The 10534-nt window shown below is 37.6% G+C and overlaps 1 protein-coding gene across 1 annotated transcript; it reads right to left on the reverse strand.

The window, feature by feature from the left end:
• Nucleotides 1-246: 246 nt before the first annotated feature.
• Nucleotides 247-8910, reverse strand: LOC126828265 (uncharacterized). Its single transcript, XM_050557951.2, has 9 exons — nt 8766-8910; nt 6650-6786; nt 6157-6315; nt 5787-5915; nt 5152-5243; nt 4359-4470; nt 3015-3102; nt 1631-1740; nt 247-1110 (listed from the first exon to the last, which is right to left on the reverse strand). The coding sequence occupies exons 2-9, from the start codon at nt 6764-6766 to the stop codon at nt 1033-1035; spliced, it is 885 nt and encodes a 294-aa protein (XP_050413908.1). The 5' UTR covers nt 6767-6786; nt 8766-8910; the 3' UTR covers nt 247-1032.
• Between the last annotated feature and the right edge of the window lie 1624 nt (nt 8911-10534).

Genomic DNA, 10534 nt, shown 5'->3' on the forward strand with positions numbered 1-10534 from the left:
ATAATTTAGTATGTCATTTTAAATTAGGCCTGCGGTTATAGTTGTCCGTTGGGAACACCAATAAATGAAAGATCAAAGGGAAAGAGATTAAACAAATCCCGACAACACATTCTACAGTAGATATCGCTTGTGTGATAAATTTCATTATCTTAGGAGATATCGCTTTACACGAATTTGATCGGCCAATTAAAAACGAACTACTTTTTTTTACTTTTAAAGAACATTTCATTTTTTATTAAAAAGGAAATATTTTTTATTTGATTGACATTGATGGAAACACTAGATCAATATAAAGGACTTTGCAATGGTTGAATTGCTGTCAAAAATTGATGCATCACAGAGAGAGTGGAATGGGGTTTAACTCGACACAAACTAGGTCATTTCGGGACTAACACATTGTTCAATTTTATTTCAATAATTCGCTTGTGCGTTGGAATCTTTAGCAGTGAGAGGTAACCGAAGGACCCGGAGAAAACCAACGAGGTTGGACAGGCGACCCTACTCCATATCACTCACAACCATGGAATCAAAACCACGACAGTTGACTCAATGACATACCTTATAATACAGGCGTACACGAGCTAACCATTCGACCATAGAAAAGAATTATACATTTCAAAAAAAAGTAGGGGATATTCAGAAACAATACAAAACTGCGGAAATGCACTGCTCTTTGCCTCTTTTTATTAGAGGTAACCAGTGTATGTTAATAACAGGCCAATTGCCTACACATGAACATAAACAGTTCATATGGGCGGCTTATCTGACGGCCCCATTTCACTCGCAAAGAGATACTGTCAAAAGTGAAAATGGACGTTTTTGATTTTTGTCTTAATAATAGTACACATGTTTGAGGCCGTGGACCACCCTACTCATTCTATATGTAGAAAAGGACCCATCATTACAGTGACCTAAAATGAATATTTTTTCTGGGAATAAAACAATATTGTGATAGTGATATCTCATAATCAAGAGATCCATCTACAGCAAAATAGTATTAGAAAAATGACAATTAGTTTCATATGTATTTGATTAATATTTATTATGGTATGGGTTTGTACCAATAATAGGTAATAATGGCTGCACTATCTCATCAATGATTTCATATGCCTAAAAATAGAAAAGCAAAATAATTTATGGTTGGATACATATATATTCATATATTCTATAGAATCTTGACAATTTAACACAAACGATAAAGGGGGGGGGGGTACTAGTAGAACCAACTTAATAGTAGAATCACCATTGACAAAAACATTCAATGTTATTAACTCATATAATTAATTAATTGAGATCTCTTACGATCGACCAATACCTAATCTTGTGATAACTTTCAGGACGTGCGAAAGAGTTCCCCATTATCTCTTAGCCACGGTCATGTTTGATAGAATAATATAGGGGCGTCCGAGTGAGTTCAAATTTTATATCTTGTAAGTTGACAAATAACAATTTTAATGTAAATAAAAGACATGCGGATGTAAATCACCCGAAGAAGAATAAAAGATGCTAGATTTGATCCGAACCTGTAAACTACGCCTGGAGTCATGGGCTTACATCATGTAGTGTGTTGCAAATAACAAAAGGGAGGGGGGGGGGCGTATTTCTCAGAAAATATAATGTATTAGGTTACCTTGGATATTGATGTTAAAAAACGAAGGTAACAACCATGTGTAGTTTTCTTTTCTATTGTATACTCTAAATTACTAATACTACACAGTAGGCTTTTATCTTCACGTTCACCTGCAGAAATCACACATATATGTATCTAAATGTTACATTACGCCAAATAACTAATATAATTTTCATAAATTTACTTTTAGTTTCAACGACAATATGAATTGCGACACAAAAAATCTCATATGTCTTCACTTGCAATAGGTGTAAAAATTTCTACATCGGGGAGACGGGCACACGTACTCTAGATACATGTAGTAAAATGGTAGTATTACTTGACAAGACTACAGAAGATTATCCTAGTGCGGGATCTAATAGTACGACATTTGTCCAATTCGGGATGACCGCTCCGGCTGATAAGCTTTCAGGAGGAACAGTGTTGACTATGACGTGCGTCTTCTCAAGACAATCGTTAACGTTGTCACAATTCACCACTTTCATTTAGTACTTGTTTCAAAACGCCAAAATTTCTTGCTGGAGGTTATTGTCGTCGGTCGACTACATTTATTACAGTGTTTATGGTCATAAGACGAAGACGCCTATCCAGATTTTCCCGCCAGTCGTAGAGGGGGAGAAATGGGGTTTAACGTCCACTCGACACAAAATAGGTCATTTCGGGACTAACATATGGTTCAGTATTATTTCAATAATTAGCTTGCGCGTAGGGGTATTTAGCAGTGGGAGGAAACCGGAGGACCCGGAGAAACCCCACGAGGATGTACAGGCGACCCTACTCTTTGTCACGTACAACCGGGGAATCGAAACCACGCCAGTTCACTCAATGACAGATCTTTCAAACTTGGTTGAATTGTTCGGCGATTCGTAAAGAGGAATTCTGATTCTTCCATCAATTGGCAACTTGAACTCCCGTATTGACTCTGCTTTAGTAGATTCATGTACAATGAACTATCGAATCATTCGTTAAACTATCGAATGGGGTGCACTAACACATTTCTGATGCGAGGTTTATAATTCCTTCTAGCTTATTTGAAAATGTAATATTAACAAGAATTGAAAAGAGAGAGAGAGAAATGGGGTTTAACGTCCACTCGACACAAACTAGGTCATTTCGGGACTAACATACGGTTTAATTTTATTTACATAATTCGCTTGCGCGTAGGGGTCTTTAGCAGTGGGAGGAAACCGGAGGACCCGGAGAAAACCCACGAGGTTGGACAGGCGACCCTACTCCTTGCCACGTACAACCGGGATTCGAAACCACGCCAGTCGACTCAATGACAGACTGTATGATACAGCGCGCGCACGCTAACCATTCAGCCATCCAACCCCCCGAATTGAAAAGAAAACACGCGTATATTTATATAGCATAAAATGCTAACCTATCTTTTTCTGTGCACTATACTTTTTACACAGAATTTCAACCAAATTTTTTACATTATTACCAATCACAATACAAGTTCCTAAAATCTGAAAAAACACAAATAAATTTAGCTATAATGATGAATAATCAAAACAATTTAAAGCTTCATGAAACGAGCTCCTGGGACTGAGGAAAGAAATGAAATGAGATTTAACATGTTCGGATTACTTTCGGCACCAACCGGTATAGACGCCTTACAATTTGCTATCGGTGGATATAAAAATTGCGCCCGGACTTTAAAGCTACATGAACCTAAGTTGCTCGAACAACCCGAGCGACTAGACGCATTTCCTTGCCAGGAACTCCTTGTGCTTCTGGCAAGGGAAAATCCGAGGATTTTCTGGGATCTCCTGGTTGGAGAGCAAGTGCCATACTCACCGAGCCAACGTGGCTCTCCGAGGGAAAAATAGTCTGAAGGATTCGCACCAATATACTTCCAGCTGTCGTGATCAAAGAGGTCAGTGCTAAGCAGTTTGTTTTTGCAACACATTTACTGCTAACCTTCTTGTTCAAGATTTGTATTAAAGCTGAACTCCGGTTACAAAAATACCGAAATAATTAAATAAAAAAAAGTTAACGCCCCCAAGCCGCCATACTTGTTGCTTATGACCTGGAAAGGTTAGCCGATCTCACTTCCAGTTTGTTTTTTGTCAGCCACCTGTACACATCCAGCCTTATTCTCTACACACGCTTCACTGATTGCTCTATTGTTTCCCAACAGTATACCAAATTATTGAAGATTGAAAAATGTCTGATAAATATATGAACTGCGTCTACTACTATAAAGCCCAAGCTTTACTCACCTGCACAAATCACCTGCACAAACTATTGTCTTCTTCATGGTTGAAAATTTCAGGTTGGGGTAAGCCACCTTTTTGCATCTTTTGTTTTAGAGTAAAGCTTTTAGGCTATACAGTAGTAGACGCAGTTCATATAATTATTTACAGGCTTACCTGATCAGACATTTTGCAATCTTCAATAATTTGGTATACTGTTGGGGAAACAATAGAGCAATCAGTGAAGCGTGTGTAGAGAATAAGGCCGGATGTGTACAGGTGGCTGACAAGAAACAAACTGGAAGTGAGATCGGCTAACCTTTCCAGGTCATAAGCCTCCATGTCCGCCATATTTATTTCACAAATTAGAAACAAGTATGGCGGCTTGGGGGCGTTAACTTTTTTTTATTTAATTATTTCGGTATTTTTGTAACCGGAGTTAAGCTTTAACGTAATCGATAAAATATAAATATATAAAAAAACAGATGTCTAAGTATCTTTCTATTTTATTCTCTGAGATAGCATACCTCGTACTCAGACATAGAAGCATGTACAGATAGCCATGGTGTACTTTCTAAATGGTTGACTTCATTCAAAACTGGTTGGTCATCTATGTACACTAATAGGCTGTTTTTAAAGCTGAAGAGAAATAATTAATTCATTACTTTTATCTTGGCAGTAGTGTCATGCATATTTTCTGCATGAGTATTCTCATGAAATGGGGTTTAACGTCCTACTCCGAACTGGGCTAATGAAGACGGACATACGCCATACAGTGTGCTATGAGGGAAATTTTGCCCAGACAGCGGCACTACGGTCTACTCTTGTATCGAATTCCAACTGTCAAGGGATCTTTTACGTGCACGCCAATGTGTACACGGGACCTCGGTTTTTGTTCCATCCGAACGACTAGAGAGCTGTCACTGCATCACTGACAAGGGGGAACCACGCTGGAAAATCTGGATAACTTTCTAGGCCAATGCAGGGATCAAACACCCGACCTCGAGGCTAGCGAGCCAGCGTCCTACCCACTTAGCCACCGTGACTCCCTTTTGACTAATGCGTCATAATTATGAATCTGTATCTGTTATTCCGTTATATAAAGTACGTGCGTGGGGATTCACGCCATAGCCCCCCATTAGGGCAGATTTCTATTTGTTCATTACACCTGACATTTAATTACTTCGCATATCCCAGTGGCGGCAATGGTCAACAATTTATGTAATTCTTTAATAAGAACCAAACCGTTAAAGACTGGCAGAACTTAGGTGATCAGCGAGAAGTGACGTCGGATGTTCTTAAAAAGTGTGAGTAAATTACCTTGTAAACTGCCATGATTCTCCTCTTGCTATTCTACCAGCAGATAATAAATCTAATAGTACAATACTTCCTTCTGATGTCATATGTATTTCCTAAAATATACACAGCTTCATAATTAAAGGAGCCAAGTCTTTAAATCAATATCACCCACATTCTTCGACATTGCAAACACGACTGTGAAAAGTTTGGCTTCTGATATCCAATATTTATGACAAAATGAAAAGTTTAAGACTGGCACACGAATCGCGTGCCAGAATGCTTTCGAGTGCCATTTGTATGAAGCGACTCCATAAACGAGGCTAAATATATCCCATGTAAGAGAATACTACCAGTATAGACAAGAATAACATACCTGATTAGAAAATATAGTAAAAAACAGAAAAGATTGAATATAAATCAGTTTATATAAATTCATATTCATTATTATATGCATTGCGATCCATTTGTGTCCATTTCTAGGTGCCAAAGAATAGCGATTTAGTTCCTTTAATATCATATCCATGGTATTTTCCGAGTATAGCTATTCATAAGTCTGGCGCGAAAAAACCCTTAAACTCGGGTTCTCAATAATTGAAATAACCTTCATTAGAAACTGTCCTGGTCTGGGTAACAATGAGACGACAATCTGTTTTTACCTGCGACTGTGTGTAGGAGGCACCCTTGAAACAAACGACTGGATCTCCAAGTAAACACAACAGAGCGTGGTCATCTACTTGATATTGCAGCATTTGTTTCGTGATAATATTCTTTTCACAACTGTACACCTATAATTAAACAATAAGAAAAAAATCCCAAATGGTCTCAAATGCCCACTTGCCATGGAAAGATCGGGTTCCTAAAAATAACGAACTTTTCAAAATTTCCAAATTATCTTGATTACCACTTGTGTCTCGTGTACAGAATGGTAATGCGCACATGAAATCTCTTTGCAGTCGGGATTCGAAGAATAAAAGGCTAACTTCTAGAAAGCCTAGCCATATGAGCGTACATTTGTCCCCCATTTACCTTAGTTGATTCCTGTGAAGTAATAACCGCACAACAGTTCTGTTTAATATGAACAGCTATATCTATATGGTCACCTTCTACCAATCCACCGCCATAAGTTATAGGATAAACCCAACAACAGTTAGTTTCACTGGCGTATTGTGGAATAAGAAACTTCAACTAAAAAGAAATTGCATGCAATTTAACAGAATATACTGTATACTATAGACACAACATTTGTAAGTCACACTATTTCACCGGAGGCAGCGCAATTTGAAATAATATTATTTCAAATATTTTATAAAGATACCAAAGGTCCCTGATGCGGGTAATTAATTCATCCGGTTCTGTAAATAATTGTAGGAAAAGGGCGACGGGGGCGTTTGTTTTCAGATCAGAAAATCGGAGAGTCGGACTGAAAAAGTGACCTATAATTATTATTTGAACAAAATAATGAACGAATTTAATTGTATTGCGTGAACATTGGCCTGCATAATAATATGAAATGACTTACTGGGTAGGAATGCTTTATACACGATGCCTGACATTTTTGATATATGCTATCTGCCACCTCAGGTTGGCAAGTTCGAACTGCGTCTATAACAACGGTTCCTTCACCCCTTCTCTTCATCTTCTCTCCGGTCAGCAAGCCTTAATAAAGTCAAATACAAATATTCAATCAAAAGTACTCTTACAAAAGTTTAAAGTCACTATAACCAGCTGTTGCCAGGCAAGATACGCCCACATTTTCCAAGAGATGGATAGAGAACAAGCTAAAAACAAAAGCAATTTTATTTTTCGTACCATCATGGGCCATAATCCAGAAAGTAATGGTCTGAAATGCGCAAATATCGAAAGGAACCGACATTTCTAGCCGGTCCACAAGCAAAACATGCGATTTTTTTTAACAATCATGGACCATAATCCAGGAAGTTTTATGTTCGAATATGAGCGATTATCGACAGAAAGATCTTTGTGATGTAAACATTAATTTAAAGCGACAATTTCATATTTTCTAAGAAAGTCAAAACATAATTATTTCTATGACTTTGGCTCAATAGGTTATCAACTCACTATTATATGACCATGGGCAATATTTCCCACCCTTAAAAAATCATTGACACAGGAAATAATAGCATAATTACCTCCCTTGTTTTCCTATTGCCTCCATGCATTAGCTACCTTCAAACGTTGGAATTTAAAGTTCAAAATGATATTTTTGCCAATTTCTCAGCTGGCAATAGAGAATTATAGGATTATTCTTTAACAAGGTAGGGCGGTTTATGGATACCATCTATTTTAAGGCTTTATTTTAATAAATTTTAAAAATATAACTTAAAAATATGAAATTGTAGCTTTAAAGTTTTATCAAAATCGGATAAAAAATGTGGCCCGTAAAGGGTCCACATTCACAACCTTGATGCATGTATACCATATTTTTACACTATTTGCGTACGAGGGGCGGTCATATTGTCCGGCAGTTTTGGTCCAATTTTCACGAAAATCGAACTCAGCCATCATTATGGTTTGTTAAATCGAACAAAAGTTGTGACCTCTAGAGAAACCACAAGCTAAAACGCGATTTTTCATAAAACGAAGGGCCATAATTCAAGAAGTTACTTTCTCATATGCGCGAATATCGATGGGAACCAAGATCTTTGGGTTATAAACATGTATTTCACATTTCATCATAATTGGATCACAATTGTGACCTCTAGAGGGTCCACAACCTTGGTATACCATAATGTTTACACTATTTGTGTACGATGGGCGGCCATTGTGTCCGTAGGTTTTGGTCCGATTTTTATTGAAATTCGAACTCAACCCTCCTAATTGTGTAAATTGGATACAAATTTTGACATTTAGAGGGACCACAAGCTAATAACGCGATTTTTCGGACAATCATTGGCCATAATCCATGAAGTTACGGTCCGATATCGAAAGGAACCGAGATCTTCGTGAGATACAACTATATTTCAAGTTTCGTTGAAGTTGGTTAATTTGAACGGACGGACACACAGGCGGACAGGGGCGACGACAATATACGTCCACATGAAAATGTGCGCGTATAAAAAATAATTGTTATATACAGGCTACTATTAGGAACGTTTATAATACATGTACATGTACACATTTGCTCCCTTTGTCATTTCGTTCATTGCAACAGACAATACGGGGAACTGCAGAGATAATTATAGATAAAATATACAGTATACAAGAGTGGAAATATCAACATGGAAATAACAAAATGAATCGATAGCTAATATTATGACAATAAAATAAAACATTCTGTAATATGAGTCTGAAATTCAACAGCTGTTACTATTAATTGAATGCCTTTATGTATTAAGAACTGGAATTGACGGAGCTTTCAGTTATTCATCATCAAATTTCTTCTAATGTTAGTGTTATATCAAAATATTATTTTCAGTGGATTTTTTATGCAATGTGTGCAAGAATCTCGTCATTGACAATAGTAGTGTACTTCACGGTAAACGACCGGCATCAATGAACAATAAAATCAAGTAAGACCTAATGAGCAGCAGTTGTCTCCCTTTCAACACGATCCCAAATAAAAGCACATCTGCAAATTAGAATTCACCATTCATAGTTTATCATCAGAGTCCTACCTTTTGAAACTTCATATTCCTATAACTATAACTATTCTTGTGGTTAATTAGTCGGGTTCACTAACCGAGTGCAAACGGAATTCTGGAAGCTGACAATGTACAACTCGCTTTGCTGTATTCGTGTCCTCTACTGTGTCAATTGAGTTACACGCTTGACGCTTCAGCTGATTTATGTATTGCAGTGAAATTTGAGAGAGAAGTAGAGAGACGGGATAGCGGGTTTTTTTACGTTCACTCGACACAAACTAGATCATTTTGGGATTAACAGTGGGAGGAAACCGGAGGACCCGGAGAAAACCCACGAGGTTGGACAGGCGACCCTACTCCTTGTCTACAAGAGGGGGATCGAAACTACGCCATGACAGACCTTGCGATCCAACGTGTACCATTCCGCCACCCAACCCCTCGTGAAATTTAAATAGGCTAGTGTCTATACTCTCAAAGCTGTCTTTCGGGTTGTTCAAACATGACCGGGGGGTTGGATGACTGACTGGTTATAAAGTCTGTCATTGAATCAACTGGCGTGGTTTCGAATCCCCGGTTGTACGTGACAAGGAGTAGGGTCGCCTGTCCAACCTCGTGGGTTTTCTCCGGGTCCTCCGGTTTCCTCCCACTGCTAAAGACCCCTACGCGCAAGCGAATTATGGAAAAATTGAACTATATGTTAGTCCCGAAATGACCCAGTTTGTGTCGAGTGGACGTTAAACCCCATCTCTCTCTCTCTCTCTCTCTCTCTCTCTCTCAAACATGACCAGGGGGCATGATTTGTGTGCTGCTGTAGCCTACGTAGGGTTTTTTCAAACTTTACGAATTCAAAATTTAGTATGATTTAACTTCAAAATAACCACCGATCGAACTCATTGGGCATTATAAGATTTATGATTGAAGCTAATATTGGTCATTAGTATACTTACAAGACCATTCCAAATGTATCAAATTCAATAGCCGGTGACTGATAAATAATAGAATAGATTAATATGTTGTTAATAGTTTTTGATTTTTGCAGTGGGGAATTTTTTTGTGTGTTTGTAAATTGTTCAACGCTTGACAATTAATTATTTATTCTACAATAATAAAATGCATAGTATCCGAATTTATATGTATTGTTATAGCTCCGATAATCGATATCGTTGTTAAAAACATTGAAATATAGTTGATGTGTTTGTTTATAGCTTGTAATACCATGGGCCTTTTGTCAGAAGTGGAGAGCGGTATATCCCAAACCGGTCGCTACATGCTACGTATGACCCATGCATCGTTTCTTACTACATCTTAGTAGCCCTGTGATCTTCTAGTATTTTTACTTGTCGTCTTTACTTCCCCTTCACGTTATGTATTTACTTCTTCTTTTCTATCTCAGTTAGTTAAGATTTTTTGTCTTACCAGGAATAACAATGCAACAGTTCGTTTTTACATTTTATATATCATAGCCGGATACATAAATACAAGCATAGTATAGATTACAATACTAAAGTCATTCTCCAACACTAGCCAGCCACACTCACTGGGAGAGTCTACTGATAGAAATTGTTACATCCTTTTCCTTCCAGAATCTGCCTGCTGTCTGACGTAGCTTTGGGTTTTGGACCTTCAATTATCTAATTGGTCAAATATGATGTAAATAATTAGAGAGATTGGTTAATTGAGCCAAATGACGTCGAAACCCACCCTTATTTAGATAGTGGAAATTTACTGAAAAAACTTCCCATGAGATATCTGTTATCAACCTAGAATTGAATGTTTACCACATAATGACTCTTTTTTATGTA

This window comes from Patella vulgata, chromosome 7, assembly GCF_932274485.2.
Source record: "Patella vulgata chromosome 7, xgPatVulg1.2, whole genome shotgun sequence".
In the NCBI taxonomy this organism is placed as follows: domain Eukaryota; kingdom Metazoa; phylum Mollusca; class Gastropoda; family Patellidae; genus Patella; species Patella vulgata.